The sequence below is a fragment of the Monodelphis domestica genome, chromosome 8 (assembly GCF_027887165.1).
Source record: "Monodelphis domestica isolate mMonDom1 chromosome 8, mMonDom1.pri, whole genome shotgun sequence".
Classification (NCBI taxonomy): Eukaryota; Metazoa; Chordata; class Mammalia; order Didelphimorphia; family Didelphidae; genus Monodelphis; species Monodelphis domestica.
The window spans coordinates 186,533,414-186,552,536 of NC_077234.1; the positions used below are offsets into that span (position 1 = coordinate 186,533,414).

Below are 19,123 nucleotides of genomic sequence, written 5' to 3' on the forward strand. Positions count from 1 at the left end.
TTGGTTCTCTAACCACTGAATCATCTAGCGGCCCCTCAACAAATACTTCTTGAAACGCACTTATTGGTAGCTCATTGAATGTTAAATTCCTCTAATCAGAAGGTCTGGTCATTTACAAGCTGTATGACCTTAGACATTGCACAGGATTCAAGAGTTGGAAGGTCCTCAGGAGCAAACTATGCTAACCCATACCTGAAAGTAATTCTCAATACAATATAGTCAGAAAATGATCATCCAGTGTTTGCTTAAAGGTCTCCAAAGAGAAAAATCCTTTACCTCTCTCTTTTTTTTTTACTTTTGAAAATTTTTATTTAATTTAGAATCACTAGGGTGATGGTTTTAGTCTATATCCCCAATCATAACCCCATCAACCTATGTGATCAATCAGTTGTTTTTCTTCTGTTTTCTATTCCCATAGTTCTTCCTCTGAATGCGGATAGTGTTCTTTCTCTTAAGTCCCTCAGAATTGTCCTGGGTTATTGCATTGATGCTGCAATGCATTGATTTTAAGACAAAAGGCAAAGGTTTAAAAAAAATTGCTGCTAGTAGAGAAGTCCATTACGTTCGATTGTACCACAGTGTATCAGTCTCTGTGTACAATGTTCTCCTGGTTCTGCTCCTTTCGCTCTGCATCACTTCCTGGAGGTCGTTCCAGTCTCCATGGAATTCCTCCAGTTCATTATTCCTTTTTGCACAATAATATTCCATCACCACCAGATACCACGATTTGTTCAGCCATTCCCCAATTGAAGGGCATCCCCTCATTTTCCAATTTTTGGCCACCACAAAGAGTGCAGCTATGAATATTCTTGGACAAGTCTCTTTGCTTATTATCTCTTTGGGGCACAAACCCAGAAGTGCTATGGCTGGATCAAAGGGCAGACAGTCTTTTAGTGCCCTTTAAGAATCTCTCACCTCTTAAGGCACTCTATTCTATTTGTGTGTGGCTTTAATTGTTAAGAAGTTTCTCCAGAGGGGCAGATAGGTGGCTCAGTGGAGAAAGATCCTAAGGATGGAATGTCCTGGGTTCAAATGTGGCCTCAGACCCTTATTAGGTATGTGACCCTGGGCAAGTCATTTAACCCAAACTGCTCAGCCCTTACTGCTTTTCTGCCTTGAAACTGATACTTTGTATTGATTCTAAGATAAAAAGTAAATAGGTTTAAAAAAAAGTTTCTCCAGGCATCAAGCCCAACATTCTCTCTTGGCCACTTTCTTCCATTGCTTCTAATTCTGCTCTCTAGGGTTAAACAGAGCAAACTAAACTGCTCTTCCATATGACAACTCTTGAAACCCTTGAATATTATGTCTTCCCTGCCCACTTTTCATCTATTACTGCTCAATCTTCTATGAAGCCCAAAAAGGTTAAGTGTGCCCGAGTCAGGATTTAGACTCAGGTCTTCTAACGACAAGTCTAGGCTTCATCCCATTCTACCATCCTAGTCTCTAAGATTGCTTTGAGATTCACCGTGTCAAGGACTTCTGATTCTTTTAAGGTTTTGTTCAGAAAATTAATTTGAACAATAAAAAAGACAACAATAATAGTTGTGTATCCACAGTCTTAAAATTGGCAGGGCCTTAAAGGTCATCAAATTCAACACTATGTATTACAAAGAAGAAAACTGAACCCTGCAGAACTTAGGGGATTTGCCCAGTGTTACATAACAAAGATGGCACTAGCAGAATGATATGGTAGCCCTGAACAAATATATCACATTACTGGTTATAGTTAAAGAGATTTAAAATCACAGTCCACTTTGGATTGTGACTTTGCTTTGGCCCTTTTTTGGATCCACTTCTGTAGTATAAGCTGCAATATGGAAAGTGCCAGCTATTGCAAAGCATACATTATGAGTATATAGGCTCAATGGCTATAGATCAGACAATGGGTTTGATCGTTTTGTCTTCTTCATTCTGCCCCCAAAAGCCATTTCTAGGTCAAGGACCTAACTGAGAATAGGAACCTATCTCCCAAATATTTGACCTGTTCTTGGACATTCCCTGTCCTCTGACTATCCAAAGAAATCAAATCAATTCCAAGACCAATATAATGATTCAGATTCAGATAAAATTTAGTCTCATATCCCAGTGACTACTCCAAAGGCCTCTCCAGGCAAAGATCCTATGTCCTTTACCTGCTTATATCTTCAGGATTACCAAGTGTAACTAACCAGTCAGCCTCTAAAGCTGAGAATCATAGAATTTAGAGATGTAAGAGCCCTACCCCATCCTATCCTATCTTATTTATTCCTATACTTTGTGACTGTTCAGTTGTACCCAACTCTTCATATTGGAGTGGTTTGCCATTTCCTTTTCCAGCTCATTTTACTGATAAAGAACAGAGGCAAAAATGTTAAGTGACTTTCCCAAAGTCACCCAACTACTCAGTATCTGAAGCTGCATTTAAGTGAGTCTTTCCAGTGCCTCATTCACTGTGTTACCTAGCCGCTCATCCTATCCCACCCAATCCTATCTATCTGATCTTTTGTTTTATCATTTTTTAACTTAACAATCTTTTTCAATTATATGTAGAAGTGATTTTGATCATTGTTTTCTGACATTTGCAATTCAGATTCTTTCCTTCTCTTTCTTTTTACCCCCATAGTCTGATAGAGGTTATACCAGTGCTTTTATATAATACATATTTCCATAATCTCCATGTTATAACAGAAGACATATCAGACACATATTAAATAACTCATAAATAAAGTGAAAGATGACATTCTTTGATATGCAGTTCAGATTCCAACAGTTCCTTCTTTGGCTGTGGATAGCATTTTATATCATGAGTCTCTTGGGGTTATCTTGAAACCTTGTTTTGCTGATAGTAGCTTTTAGTCCTTCATAGTTGATCATCCTAAAATATTTCTGTTACTGTACACTATTCTCTTGGTTCTGCTCACTTCACTTTGCATCAGTTCATATTATTTTAAGGATTTCCTGAATTCATCCTCTTCTGTTAATCTAGGCAGTTCATTGTGTAGTCATTTTCAGTCAAGCCTGATTCTTCATAAGTCATTTTTTGGCGTTTTCTTGGCAAAGATACTGGGAATGTTTACCAATTTCCTTCTCTTGCTCATTTTATAGATTAGGAAACTGAGGCAAAGAGGGCTGACTTTCCCAGGGCTACCCAGTGTGAGATTAATACTCAAGAGAGATTAATAATAAATACAACTATAGGTCATCTGCATAGAAATGATAATTGAAATCATCTGAGCTGATGAAGTCATGGAGAGAATACAGAAAGAAAGAAAAGGGAAGGACAGAATTTTGGGATTTACCCACAGTTAATGGGTATGAAATGAATGATGAATAAGCAAAGGAGACTGAGATACAACAAATATACAGGCAGAAAAAAGAGGAGAGGATTGTACTAAACACTCAGAAAGAGAAAGCATGCAGGGGAAGAGGGTGGTTAGTTGTCAAGGAGGATGAGGACTGAGAAGAAACCACTGGATATGGTGATTAAAAGATTGTTGGTAACTTTGGAGAGTGCGGTTCCAATTGAATGATATCAAAAGCCAAATTGCAGTGTTGAAAACAGAATGAGGAGGAAAAGTGGACACATTGAAGTCACAGAACTTCAAATGTAGCACTTTCCTTTATATCTCATATAGTACTTGGGATTTTTTGGACATGGAACTTCCAAACAGGAGCTAGGCTTGAAATCCAGTCCTTTTTAGCTAACTCTAGTGTTCTTTCCATTACACTATACAGGAAAAAGCACCTTTATTGAGCTATTTTCTCTTTGTCAGTCATCATTTTACTTCATTATGGCTGTGAACATCTATACTCTGAATATTCAAATACATATTCTCTACATAAAGTTAGATAAATAAGAATCAAGGTACTGCTGGTGTTCCAGGCCATAAACACTCCGAGTCTATTCTTTTTATTTTATTTTTTAAATCGGCCTTGGAATTAGCTACTTCCCTACTTGCCAGAGTGAGCAATCATTTGAGCCAGGTGAATGGAAAAAGGAATTCATTCATTCACTCTATTATTAACAGTGACCTTCCCATGGAAAGGCAAGCTACTAAGAAATGAAGACAAGCTTGGAACTGAATACTACACTGTGTGTGTGTGTGTGTGTGTGTGTGTGTGTGTGTGTGTGTGTGTGTGTGTGTGTGTAACTTATCAAGAATAAAAGAATAACACTTAAAGAATTGGGACAACGTATATGTATATTGCCCTAATTCTCTGAAGTGCTGAAGTTAACAGATGGGTGGATCCACTCAGTGGCAGTGTGAACTTAAAATCACCATAAATTACCAAACTGACTTGGGTATTTTATTTGGGATTTTCTCCAGCAACCAAATGAATTTAGATTAAGTCACAACCCTAAACTTACCCTTACAACAGACAGGCGATCTCAGACTTATGAACAGAACTTATGAAAGACCTTCCAATGTGAATATACACAACTGTCCTGCCCTGCCCTGCTCCTGCCTGAGCCATTCTTTCTTACCCTCCAATCCTGTTGGAGGAGGAATATCTCCTGTGGCAGGATCCCTCTTCTGTTGCTGGGTAGCCACTGACATGCTCTCTATGCTGCCACAGCAGGTTCTCAGACAGCAGAACTTGCACTTGACCTCCGTCCCTCTACTTGACTCCCTTCTCCTTCAGTCAAGGATCAGTGGGACACAGGATTAAAGGATCTGAAGGGAACTCGGGACTCTGAGCTGTTTTTAGTAGTGCCCAAGTAGCATTAGGGTTGCCTGTGGGTTGACTTCAGGATCTTCCTAACATGGTAGAGCCCATGAGAAAGTGTATTTCAAATTCCAAACAATGAACTTATAAGCCAATGATTGAAACTCAACTTAAATTGTAACTGGGGATGCCTGCAGAACAGTCTCCAGAAAGTATTTTAAATTTAAATTTATTAAATAAAAATTAAATTTTTATTTTTTATTTCATTATTTATTAATCATTAATTAATAAAATTAATTATTAATATAAATATTAATATTATTTTATTGTATAAATAAAAATTAAATAAAAATAAATTAAATTAAAAATTAAATTAAAAATTTTTTTAAAACAAATTTTAAAAAACCCTATATAAATTCAGTAATCGAGACCAGGGTGGCACTCCACAGGTTGTCCAAACCCTTTATTTTTAAGATGAGGGCACTAAGACTTAGAAAAGTGAAGAGATTTGCTAAAGGTTGCAGAACTAGTTAAGTAGCCAAGACCTTAAGTAGTCAAAATATATCTCTGGAAAAGAAACCCTTTCCAGAATTGACTAGGAAGAGCTTGGGCTCCATTGCATTTGGAAATCAGTACAGCTTTTTCAGTGATCCCAAACTAATTGTGGCAGAAACCCATCTATTCTCTTGGTAATGCCATGTGCTGACAATAATGGTACACTATGAGTTCCAAAAGATTAAATTTATAAATAGAACATCAGAAAGATGCTTGGTGGGTGTTAAGGCAGCTAGGCTGTACAGTGTATAGAATGCTACATCAGGAGTCAGGAAGACATGAGTTCAAATCCAACCTCAGCTGGCTATTAGCTTTGTGACCCTAGGCAAGTTGTTTAGCCGCTACCTGCCTCAGTTTCCTCATCTGTAAAATGAGGATAATAATAATAGCCCACTACCTTCCAAGGTTGTTGTGAGGATCAAATGAAATAATAATAATTATATTATTATTGTAATGTATATATTATAAAGCATTTACCACAGTGCACAGCACAGTGTAAGCTCTATATAAATGTTAGCCATTATTATGGAGAAAAGTAAAGTACCTGGCCACCTATAGTTTAAGCATAAGAATGAGCATGTAAGACAGCATCTGGAAAATGGCTGACTTCAAAAGAAAGTGCACTAGTCATTTATCAAGAATAAGAGAAACATGAATAGCACCAGTGAGTGACACATTGGTAGCCCAAGATACTAAATAAGAAAAAGACACAAAGGGTAGATTCTCTATGGAGGATTTATAGGTAATCATGGATAAGAATCATAAGAGTCATAGATTTAGAACTGGAAAGGACCTTAGAAGTCATTGGGTCCATCTTTTTATTCAACAAATGAGGAAACTGAGGCAAATAAAGGTTAAGTAACTTGCTACGGGTCATTCAGCTAGTAAGTCTTGTCTGAGACTGGATCTGAACTCAGGTCTTTCTTCCTGAATTCAAACCCACCCCCCAACTACAGGGACACCCAGCTGCCTGGGAAACTTCGAGAAATGGGTCAAACAATTTTACCCATCTCCTTTAGATTTAAGTAAAACATCTTCACTTTTAGTGTATAGTCCTTTGGTCTTTCTGAACATGGAACACCTAAACAGAAAGCATAAGGAACAGCTAGGCAGCTCAGTGGATAGAGATCCAGGCATGGAAATGGAAGGTCCTGGGTTCAAATAAGACCTCAGAGGAGGGGCCTCTCCCTCTAACCTTTCTTGAGAGCAGGTGCTTCTGCTGGCTCTGGCTGGCAACAGTTTGACTGCTGGAGAATCCCATGGAAGGAGAGTATGTGGAGAGTGAGTTAGAATAGAGACCAATAGTGTTGGTCGAGCCTGGTTAATGAGGCTGAAGAGGTATTCGTGAGACTCTCTCAAAGGATAGTTTTTAGGCAGTTTATAGGTTGATAGAAGAAGTTTTAGGTAGTCCTAAGAGAGATCGTTAAATCTCTCTCTCTTTCCTATCTGCTATCTCTTTCCCTCCCCATCAAGGACTGACGGCTTTTATCCTGAGAATCTCATTTGTCCTCCTGAGAGAAATCCGTCTCCTCTTCGATTTGCCACACTCCCAAACAAAACAGTTTACTTTCTACTGGGGTGGTGGCAGCTATGACTCAACAGTGGGTGAGGATTATAGCAGATATTTTCTGTAACACTTTCCCAAGAGCTATCTGATCCCAGGGCCATCCCCAGGCTCCCCACATTTGGCTCTAGAGGTGCCCTTGTCCAGGGGACTGTGGAGTGAACAGTGTTTCGAATGACTACAGACCAGTCAAATCCTCACTTGTCAGAAGCCCTGGTTCCTCGAGAGTATACGGTTCCTCGATGTTCTACATTTGCATCTGCAACTTTGCTGAAACACGCCTTTCCTGTTGCTTTGGCCATACTCTCGTTACTTTAAGAGGTCAGGAAGAGAATGAGACATTACTTGATGGGATGGAAATATTACCAAATGTCTACAATGTCTTTGGGGTAGTGGTTGCCCTTGTTTTCTTAAAAAGAAAAAACCCCGCTGTCAAAGAGTAAGCCACACTGCAATGATCACATTGACTCCCGTTATATTACAATTAAAAGAATTCCGATCTCTTGCCAGGAAAGTTGTATCTAAGGAAACTTCATACCAACTACCTAGACTAAGTCTTATGAGAGGTACCAGTCTGACTCCAGTGCGATCCAAAGGCTTAACTTGTATTTGCATACATAAAAATAGCCAGGAATATTTATATCTACGCATGACTAAATATTGAACCTTGACTAGGGAAATTTCCTCTTTAAGAAAGAATATAATTAATGCAGGAATGGAAGACGATACAGAAAAGTCAGATTGTGAATGTCAAACAATTCAGGGGACTGCTAAGTGCAAGGCACTTTACAAGCTGTTTAGGAAACAAATAGACAAAATCCAGTCCCCACCTTTAAGGGGTTTACATTCTACTGAGGTGATACAACCCTTAAAGAGATAGGTGAATACAAAATAATTTGAGGATATATTGAGCACTATCAACAAATTGTTGTCATTCAGTCAGAGCTGACTCTTTTTGACCCCATTTGGGGATTTTTTTTGGCAAAGACACTAGAGTGGGCTGCCATTTTCTTCCCCAGCTCATTTTATAGATGAGGAAACAGAAGCACATGGTGTTAAGTGACTTGCCCAGGGTCATACAGTCAGTAAGTATTTAATGCTAGATCAGAACTTAAGAAAATTAATCTCAAATCTGACCTCAGACACTTCCCAGTTGTGTGACCCTGGGCAAGTCACTTGACTCCCATTGCCTAGCTCTTACCACTCTTCTGCCTTGGAACCAATACACAGTATTGACTCCAAGACGGAAGGTAAGGGTTTAGAAAAAATTAATCTTCCTGGCTTCAGGCCCAATACTCTAGCCACTGCACTACTTAAACTGCCCCTACCAACTAAGGATACCAGGAAATACTCTTTATAGCAGGTAGCCATGGGGTTGGGCCTTGAATGATGCTAAGCATTTTAAGAAGGTGAGGAAAGGATACAGTCTGGGTATGTCTAAGAAGAATCTGGACAAGATCAAAGATCTCTAAGCTTCCCACTTGACTCTATCCCATAGTAGTAGGCACTTAGGTAATCTAGTAGCCAGAACCAGGAGATGCTTTTCCCTGGGGTCAAGTGCAGCAATTAATGCCAAACCACTGATTCTAAGAAAATAGCAATGACAATAACCTTGGAGAGTTTGCTGTGAGGCAATGATAATTCCATCAGCCAGGAAGGAGAATCCAACCAATGGCGAACCAAACGAGGAGCATGTACTTACTGTTTGCCACATGCCATTGTTAATGACTGGCCCACTGCTGGTCACTCTCCCGATGTTGTTGTATTTCAGTTGCAGCTCCAACCTCCCAGCCCGGAGAGCCAACATGATCCAGGTGTTGTCTTGACGGCCTCCAGCAAAGAAAATGACACCTTCAGGATCAAAGGTTCTAAAGTCGAATTCAGCCACAACTCTGACCATGAGGGTGTCAAGAAACAAATCAGAATTATGCAGAGGTCATAACTCCCAAATATTTGTTTCCCTACTGACAGCTCAAAATTCTGAAAGTATTTCAGTGCTAGCCATGGCACATCCCCTTAATTTATGACTAGAGACCTTTTGGTCATGTCTGACTGAATCTTCATTGACCCTATTTGGGTTTTGTTGGCAAAGATACTGAAGTGGTTTGCCATTTCCTTCTTCGGTTCATTTTACAGACGAGGAAACCGAGACACAGTGAGTTAAGCGACTTCCCCCAGGTTGCATAGTAAGTATTAGAGGCTAGCTCTGAACGCAACAAGAATCATCTTCCTGACTCCTGACCCAGCACTCTATCTACTCTTCCACTTTGCTGCCTTAAAATATAGACCCGGCTACCATCTAAGTAGCCCCTGAAGTGCTCTAGGAAACCTGCAAAGCAGGGAATCCCCTAGCATGACAGTCTTTTTAAGTTCATTTCTGAAGGCAATAACCATTTACTTAGAGGTCTAAAGGTTTCATTACGTTTTTCTACTGTAAGCAATGGCTCTTTAAAAAATATCTCCATTGCTTTCTGGAATAGAGACAGATTAAGGATTGATCCTCAGCATATCCTCACCTTGTGGGCTTCAGCCTTTTGAAACGCAGCCTGATCACCGGGGCCCCATTGGACATTCGGCCGAGATATAAAGATTTCACGCTTTTGGCCACATCAAAAGAAATACATGGCAGTATGTCCTGTACAAAAAAAAAAAATTGTAATAATAAGTCGCAGACAAAGGAAACCTATTGCTCTAAAAATTAGAACTAAAAGGGAGCCTAGACTTAATTCAAACACCTCCTTTTATGAATAAGGATATAAAGCCAGGAGAAATAAAGTGATTTTCACATGGCTAATAAGTGGCACAACAGGGATGCTCCTGACTCTTGGGAGAATGCATTTACTTTTTTTTTTTTAACTCCTATTTTCTGTCTTAGAATTGACACTAAGAATTGGTTCCAAGACAGAAGAATAGTAAGGGCTAGACAATTGGGGCCATATACCGAGGAAGTGTGTCTGAGGTCAGATTTGAACCTAGGACCTCCCATCTTTAGGCTCAGAGAATATACTTTCCATTATACTATTCCAGAAAAATGAAGGTGGTGGGGATATTTAGTAAGGGCCATAACAAATCTTTGCCAGATAACTAACAAACTGCTGGACTTACTATTAGAGAACAATAATTAATAGCTTTTTAAGAAAATCAGAGAAAGTATAGATGAATAATAAGAATAATAATCACTAACATTTCTGTGGTGCTTACTAGGTGCCAGGCACTCTACCACGTGCTTACAATTACAAACTCATTTGATCCTCACAACAATCCTGGGCCTGGGAGGTAAGAGGGTGCTATCATTATCCCCATTTTATAGATGAGGAAACTGAGGCCATCCCTGTGAGTCAGTCTGGTCACTCCTTCCCCAATTTGGTAACAGACTGCAGAAACCATATGTTATACTTTCCCCAGTATCTTATAGAAATCCACAAAACTTGTTTGTTTCATCTGGAAGTAGTTTGCTTCTCATTTCTTCTCTCTCTTTTAAGACAAAATGTAAGCGCTTAACTAGGCAGGTCTCCGGGGCATCAGGTGAACAGCAAAAGCTGTGGATAAAGTCAGTCCTGCCAGTCCCTGGAGGTGCGTGATTGTCCAACACTTCATTTTATACATGTGGAACTAAAGCCCTAACAGACTAGCTTCCTGAGTAAGTGTGACAGATTTAGGAGAAAATGCATATTTTCATGTGTCACACTTTTGGGTCTACAACTGTACTGGTCAGTTGTTCAAGCTCATGGTTGCCATAGTGATCCTACAAATACAACCAAACATCATCCTTGGGGCAGAAGCAGACCTTACTTATACCAAGCCTCCTTATATTTCTTTCTTTTACAAAAATGTAAATAAAACCTTTTACTTCAGTCTTAGAATGGATACTAAGTCTTGGTTCCAAGGCAAATGAGTAAGATGGGGTAGGCAATAGGGGTTATGTGACTTGCCCAGGGGCACACAGCTAGGAAGCGTCTTGAGGCCAAATTTGAACTTGGGGCTTCCTGAACCCAAGCCCATCACTCTCTCCACTGAGCCACTTAATTGCCCTTACATATGTCCAATGAATACAGGAGCTACAGCCTTCAGCAGAGGCAGAGGGATGGCAGACTCTCTCTCTTGACAAGTAGAGTTTAGCATTCCCTATAATCCAGCTTAGGTTGGTTTGTTGGCTTCTTTGTTTGTTTGAAAGAAAGAAAGAAATATCCTTCTTTGGGATGGTGAGCCATTTGGAAATCTCGAGTTCAGGAGGTTGAGTCTGGGGAGATTTTTTCATTGTACAAATACTGAAATGAAAGGTACCTCGCAAGTGTTCATGTCATGGGACAGTTTTACTCCCCCTCTGCCATCACAGTGACAAGCGTAGCTCCCAGGAGAATTGACACAGGTCTGTTCACAGAGTTTTTCTTCACATTCATTCACATCTGCATGCCACAAAAGGGAAGGCGGGGAAGATAAAGAGGTGTTGGCACTTTTTGAAACAAAAGAGTCCCTTCAAATGCAATCTAAGCAACAAGAAACTGCAGATGGGTGTTAGGCAGTTCATCTCTCTTTATTTCTCCTCCCTTTTAGCTTTTTCTTTAAGAAGTGGCAAAAAAGAAAGCAACAATTTGCCAGTTGGGTCAGTTTTGAAAAGAGAAAATTGGTGCCATTCCCACATTGTGATTCACCTTAGTTGAATATTAAATTTTAATTCTGATGTATATTTGTATCAGGGGCATAAATCTGAGAAGCCATATATGTCATCCGAGCTTAGTTGAATGCAAGAGAAGAGAGTTACTACTGAAGGCATGCCTCTCTGATGGTAGGAAGGGGGAGGAATCCCCAATTCAAACCTTGCTTTTTTTTTTTTTAAATGCTGGTTCACAACTGGGAAAGAGAAAATACTGCCCACATGACCCAGTATCTTCCTCATCATTTTTCATATATTCTGTATATGTGTGAGTGTGCATATACATGTAAGGGAGGAGCAGTGAGAAATAGTCGTAATTTTCTTCGGCTCCTGGACAGCATAATTGAGGCTCAGAAATTTGATATCATGCCTATCCCCTATTTAGCTAGGCACTCAGCCAAAATAGCCTTGAATATTTAAAAATTAATATTGTTTTATATTTGTCCATAGAGTACAGTGACATTTCCTACATGTATATACACTGAGAGCATGGTCTCAAAATATGTGTGTGTTTATGACCACAAACACATGTATGTAAACATGTATGTCGACACGTGTGCATTTAGCCACGGACATGTCTGTATATACATATGCACACGTGTACATAAATATATGTTCTCCTATGTCTGAAGGGAGGGGCATGCCGTCTCTGAAATACCTTGGCAAACCTTTTTCTCATTATTGTACACGTAGCCTTCTTCACAAATACAGGAGTAGGAGCCCAGCAAGTTCTTACATCGAGCTTCTCCACAGGCACTTGCATCCGTACATTCATCTATGTCTGCAACCAAAATCAAGAAAAGGGCACTCAAATTTTAGCTCCCATCATGGGAAATTGCTATAGTCTAGGGATCCTAGATGCCAAGTCAGAAGGGAACTTTAGGACATTTGGTCCAACCTTTCTACATTTTACAGATAAAGAAACTGAGCCCAGAGAGGTTAAATTACTTGTCTAATGTCTCCTAAGTAGGTATTCAGTCAATCGACATTTTATTAATCACTTTATTTATTTATTTATTACTTTCCAAGTGCCAGGCTCATTCCCTGATTTGAATTCACAGGTTCTCCAGCTCTCCGTCTTAATGCTCTTTCTACTAAATCACTTCTAAGCAAACTACTAATTACTCCATGTTATAGAGACTCCCTAATGGTTGGGTACCTTAGAGTCTCACCAGAGCTCTCATTCCCCTGGCTTGACAGTCTAAAGCCTTCCTTTCCTAGGTTCCTCTTGGTTTCTTCTCTATCCTTTTCTCCTCCCAAGATATCCCACTTTTCTCTTTGGCTTCTCCATAAATAGGATGGGGCACATACTTTTAGCTATGATCACCATAAGTTCTTGGGATCATATATTTAGAGCTCGAAGGGATTTGGAGGCTAACATAGCCAACCCCACCCTCCCCCCTTTTTAAAAAATAGATGATGAAAATGAGGTCCTGGAAATTGAGACACTTGCCACATTGTCTGATTCTTCTTGACCTTGGGGAGCATAATATCTATGGGGTTTTCTTGGCAAAGATACTGGACTGGTTTACCATTTCCTTCTCTAGTCACTTTACAGATGAGAAAACTGAGTCAATCAGGGTTAAGGAACTTGTCTAGGGTCACACAGCTAGTAAATGTCTCAGATTAGATTTCAGCACAGATCCTCTTGACCCCAGAACCAGTGCTCTATCCACTGGGCCACTTAGCTGCCTCCTTAGTAAGTGATAAAAGCTGAAATTTGTACCCAGACCCTCTAAATCCAAATCCTGTGCTTTTTACCAGGATTCCTCCTTCAGTTGTGTAGCCACAATCCAGACCAACAGAGAATGTGCCTGAGACATTGAGCCAATTGGCCATGGGCTTGCACACAAGTTGGATTATGCCATGGAGCTTCATCAAAATACTAATTTAGAACATTTTAATGTAGGAAAAATAAACCTGAGTTTTCATCCAAATCCTGCTTATTATTTCTGTGGATCTCCTAGTAGAGTTCACATAGTAACTTAACTCTCAGGTCTTTATCCTTCAGACCTGATTCTTCAACTTTTAAAATTCAGTATTTATCATGAGAAATTGCCAGCGTTTTTCTATTGAAGTCTTCTACCTCATTTTACCATTTTCAGATGATTAAAAATTAAAGGATACAAATCCCATGAGTGACAAAGTGACTACTTAGAGAGTGCAAGTTGAGGCTTAAAATTTCTTATTCTTCTGAGGTAGTGGCTTTGAGATCATTTATAAATATACAACTAGATGGTGCAGTGGACAAAACATGGCCTCGGAATTGGAAAGACTCTTCTTCCTGAGTTCAAATCTGGCTTCAGACATTCACTGTGAGACCCTGCCCATGTCACTTAACCTTGTTTACCTCAGTTCCTCATCTGTAAAAATTGCTGGAAAAGGAAATGGCCAACCACTCCAGTATCTTTGCCAAGAAAACCCCAAATGGGGTCATGAAGAATCAGACATGACTGAAAGGTCTCTATTTAGTCATGAACTGGAATATGTGCCATTGCGAGCACTGAAAAACATTCTAAATGTCAGGATTAGAGCTGTCATTAGGGAAACAACCGAAATGACTGAACAACAACAACAACACGAATATTTTTGCAGTTGCAACAAGCAACTTTTGGAATGACAGTCATCCAAACTGAACAACTCTGAGCCATCCCTTACTAGCCCCAGAAACAGGACAACACTAATGAAGGCTCTGTGCATTTTGTGATGAATTTTGCCTTGAGTTCCATCCCACAAGAATGCCCTCGCAAGTAAAGGAAGCCAGCACTGAACCATAGAAAGATGGCTTGACCTGACCGAAAGGGGTATTCAAGTGTCCGGCACCAGGCAACTCCCCTGGAGCCTTACTATAAATAACACCAGGGGCCAGGATTTGGTCTAATAAGGGCAGCATATCTGGCTTTGGATCGTATTATAGCATAATCTCACGTACAGCCAAGTCTCATGGCATGTACACCAAGGACAGATCGTGTAATAATGTTGGTTAGCCCATCACAGCTCACTTATGACAGGGACCATCCCTCGTCTGTGTCCTGGAGAGAATGAGATATTATGTAGTCTGCAGTGAATAGCCTTCATTGCGTCAGCATAGTTTCCATGTCCCTCAGCGGCTGGCCCATCTGTTCGTCTTGCCAACATCAATGCCAACTTCTCAGGTAGACCTCAGATTCAGAGGATATCTTTTCAGAGCCTGATTCTTATCTTGTAAACCGCAGAGGATAAGTTTGGATAAGAACACTATAGGCAAAAACAGTTCTAGAGCCTATTCACAGTGCCCTGAGTTTGACTCTGGCTGCCCAAACTTTTCCTGTCACTTCCAGGAATATTTTTTTATGTACCTGGTTATCAGAAGAGCCATTGTTTCCACAAAGGGACTACTCTTTTACTGCCAACCATGGCCGAAACAGTGGCTAAGGTCCTTCTCGGTTGGATGACATCCCAGAATATTGTACGCCCAGAGGCTTGGCCTGGTTTCTGATCACAGCACAGCGCAGCTGATAAGATCCTGGCTACACAACAATTACAGGAAAAATCCGAGGAACAACAGAGACCTTACACAGTCTTCACTGAGATGATGAAAGCTTTGCATACGAACGGCACTCTGACAGTATCAGAGGCTCTGTATCAGAGGAAAATACGGAGGAGACCCACAGAGTTGAATAACTCAGGGACAGCAAGAACAGACATGATTTGACAAATAAAAAGCTCTTTTAAAGCTCTATACTAATACAGGATAAGCTAGCTAGGAAAGATGTGCTGGGTCTTGTGCCATAGAGGAAAACCTAAAAGAGTGACTCTTTTACTTAGTACTTTTACTTAGAATTTATTTAGTAAATACTTAGAATTTTTACTTAGAATTTTCTTAGTAAATTTACTACCAAGCTATTGCAAGCACTGAAAAACATTCTTACTTGGTATTTTTTACTTAGAATTTATTTAGTAACTACTTAGTATCTTTACTTAGAATTTACTTAGTAAATTTACTACCAAACCCCCAAACTTCTCTACTGAGGGCAGTGATGGAATGGAGCCCATCTGTGCTATATGAGGATCAGCTGATGAAATGGGACATGTTTAGCCTGAAAGGGAGAAGACTTGAGGGAGAAGGGAGGAGACATCTCTGTCTCCAGAGATGGAGTGATCTCATCTCTGATAACTGCTGCTTCTATGACCCTATTTAAGTACCTTAACTTCCCCAGGTAACTCTTAAGATGCAGTCTAGGTAGCTCAGTGGATGGAGAGCCAGGCTTGGAGACAAGAGGTCCTAGTTTCAAATCTGGCCTCAAGACACTTCCTAGCTATGTGTCCCTGAGCAAGTCCCTTAGCCTCCATTGACTAGCCCTTACTGCTTTTCTATCATGGAACCAATAGTGATTGTACCAACAGAACCAATATTGATTCTAAGACAGGAAGTAGGGGTTAAAAAAAAAGAGAAAATCTAGCACCTTCTTTGCCCTGGTATCTCTACTAGCACATCTTACCGGATACTCTGACAGGAAATTACAGGTAATATCAAAGAGACACACCTTTCTCACAACTAAAGAAATGTCAGTTAGATTTTTAGTGAGAAGAACTCACTTCGAGTCCCTGTGTGACCTTAGGCAAATCACCTAATATCTCTGGGTATCAATTTTCTCATCTATAAGTTGAGGGAGTTGGACTAGATGGTGTGGGATGTCCCTGTCAGCTCTAATCTATAATCCTATAAACCCTGCATCTACTAAAAATAATAGATTTGCAGTTAGCTCTCTGCAAAGCCCTTCACATACTTATCTTAGTTGAACTTCACAACAATCTTATGTGACAAGTGTTATTATATGCTTATTTTATCGATGAGGAAATAGGTTCAGAAAGAAGCATCTTACATTGGCAATGTTTCAGATCCAGGCCATAAATCTTATTCTCCCGTCTCTAAGTCCATTGCTTTTTCCCAATTCCTCTCATGAACCAAGAGGCACCTACTTTGCTCTTATCCAACTTTATGGAATAACAATGTATTTATTATTGATCATTAATAATTATGATTATTATTAATAGAGTAGGATCAGTGAGTCCATTGGCACTGGGAACTCCTTTCGCCTATACAGTTGGACCTAGCATATTATATTCTGGAGTACCTAAGTCTTAGGAAGTTTCCTTGGGCACCCAAAGATTTGAGTAGCATGCCCATGGTCCTATAGCTAGCAAATACTAAAGGTCACATCTGAACCCAGTTTTGCCCTTCTCCAAGCCCTGAGTCCTCTATCCATTGGGTCATTCAGTCTTCTTAAAAACAGCCATCATTTAAACAGCCTTTTAGCTTTTCATTCTCAGAATACTCCCAGAGATAGGTACTACTGGTATTATAATTTCTATTTCACGGATAAAGAAATTGAGTTCAGAGAAGTTAATTATCATGGCCACAGGCACAAAGCTAGCAGGTACTAGGAGCCAGATTTAAGCTCAAATCATTTCTGATTCCAAATCTAACTTCTCCACTAGATCATTCAGCTTTTCCTTACCCAAAGCCCAGTAGAGTGGGGAGTTGGGGTATAGTATGCACTTAACACATTTGTTGACTATAATGCATCCTTCGAGATGGAGATGGGTGAAGGTCCAGAGTTAGCTTCCTATTCAATGCTACCCCTTCCCACCCAGTTTTCTCATTTCCACACTCTACACCTCCCTTACCCCCCATTCTCATTCTTAATACTCATTACACTCACTTCTTAGCAGTGTTGAACAAATGCTAAGTAATGACCACAAACAACCACAGTAATCTCAGTGGCCAAGGCAAGCAGCCTGATTAGAGTTAGGACAAGTAAATACTTTGAAAACTCCAGAAGGAATTTACAACTGTGTAGTATTGGCAGTTAGCAATGGAAAACTCAGGCTGCCAGCAGAGCTCAACACCATCAGAGGGGAAGAAGGCCCCTAGAATATAGCATTCATGCTGACACCAAAACAAGGGAACAGCTACATCTACTGAGGCAGACTGCAGCCAGTCTGCCCTGCTAGCAGTCTCCCCCTCCCCCTTCCCTTAATCTCCAAAGAAAAGAGACCAGGCAGATACAACATAGAACGTATAGCACTACTTGGAACAAAAGGGCTTGCAACTCAAGGTCTCTGCCTTAAAAAGGGCCACCTCTGTGGTCAGCTTCTGGGCAGAGAGCAAAGCAATCCAGGCAATTCAAAAGGCTTAAGTTTCTCCATCTCCTGCCATTGAGGTTGAAGGAGCCCTTGACTAAGTGTGGTGTTCCTTTGCTTTATTTTTCTGGGAATCACCAGAATAATCACAAGTTAGTATTTCTATAGAGCTTTAACATTTGCAAAATATTTTATATATGAAATCTTACATGATCTCTCACAACAAATTAGTGAGGTCAGTGTTGTTATTATCATGGCTATGTCATAGTGGGGGAATTTGAATCTGAAAGAGGTTAAGTGATACGGTCAAGGACTATACAACTATTGTCTAACGCAGAATCTGAACTTGCGTCTTTCCAATTCCAACATTCTTCTCCATGCCTGATCTGTCTGCTTCTTTGAAAGTTCTGTAGAATCTCATTGATAGGTCTAGTCGCACCTCTCTCCTCTTCCTAGTTTCTCCATTACAGTTGAGGGTACTCCCAGCTTCTCTTCCTAATCACCTAGATTCCCAACTTTGTTGTCATCCTAGACTCCTCCCTCTTTCTTATCACCCATATCCAATCTACTGCCAAGGCTTGTCGATTTTATCTTTATAACATCTTTCCCAAATGCTGCTTTCTCTCTTCTGACACCGCTGCTACCCTGGTATAAGTCCTTACTATCTCATGCTCTGACTACTGCAATAGCCTGCTGGCTAATTTGCCTGCCTCAAGCTTTTCTTCAATCCAGTCCATCTTCCATTCAGCTGTCAAAGTGACCTTCCCAAAGTTGAGGACTGACCCTGTCACTTCTCTAACTAATAAGATCCTCTGATTCTCTATCACCTCCAGTGTTAAATAAAAAATCCTCTGTTTGGTGTTCAAAGCCCTTCAAAATCTGCCTCTCCTCACCTTTTCAGTCCTCTTGTCCACCTCCATACACACATCTACCTACAGATACTGAGATTCCATAATACCGGTCTTATTTATTTCCCCAAACAATACACTCCTAGGCATTTTCTCTAGCTGTCCCCATATCTGGAATGCTCTCTCTCTCTCTCTGTCTCTGTCTCTGTCTCTCTCTCATCTCTGTCTCCTGGCTTCCCTGACTTCTGATAAGTCCCAACTAAAATTCCAACTTCTAGAGGCCAGTTGAACCCTATGTTCCCAAGACTCATATGTCCATAGATCTGGAGCCCTAAAGTTAAAATACATACCATAAAGGAGAAAGGTATGAATGTGTGTGTGTGAGAACATACCTAAAGCATCTAAGAAAGCTCATCTAGCCTGGGTATTATGTTAATTATAGTATCTTGAAGCACAGTTTCCATGGGCTACCCATCAGGACCTGCACCTGAATGAGTCAGCAATAAGTAGTGCTAAAAAAAAAAAAAAAACCAGTCCATGATTTCAGGCTAAATAAAAAACTTGACTATAAAATTCAAGGACAAGAAGTGAGTCTTCCAATGTAGTCTGATTACTGAAGGTCTTTATATAGAAAATAGGTTAGGTTGGATTGCCATAGTTCAAAGGGGAGGGAGAGGCTAGGGAAGGGATTCAGGAAAAAAGGACACTGAATCAAAGGGTAGAAAA

At 40.1% G+C, this 19,123-nt stretch overlaps 1 protein-coding gene across 1 annotated transcript in view; it reads right to left on the reverse strand.

Moving 5' to 3' along the window:
- GAS6 (growth arrest specific 6) overlaps positions 1-19,123 on the reverse strand; it is a 95,503-nt gene that overhangs the window by 18,101 nt on the left and 58,279 nt on the right. The window contains exons 7-10 of the mRNA XM_001373488.4: positions 12,082-12,204; positions 11,054-11,175; positions 9,286-9,404; positions 8,472-8,661 (exon numbers count right to left, since the gene is read on the reverse strand). Coding sequence (XP_001373525.2) covers positions 8,472-8,661; positions 9,286-9,404; positions 11,054-11,175; positions 12,082-12,204 — 554 coding nt within the window. The remainder of the gene's footprint in view (positions 1-8,471; positions 8,662-9,285; positions 9,405-11,053; positions 11,176-12,081; positions 12,205-19,123) is intronic.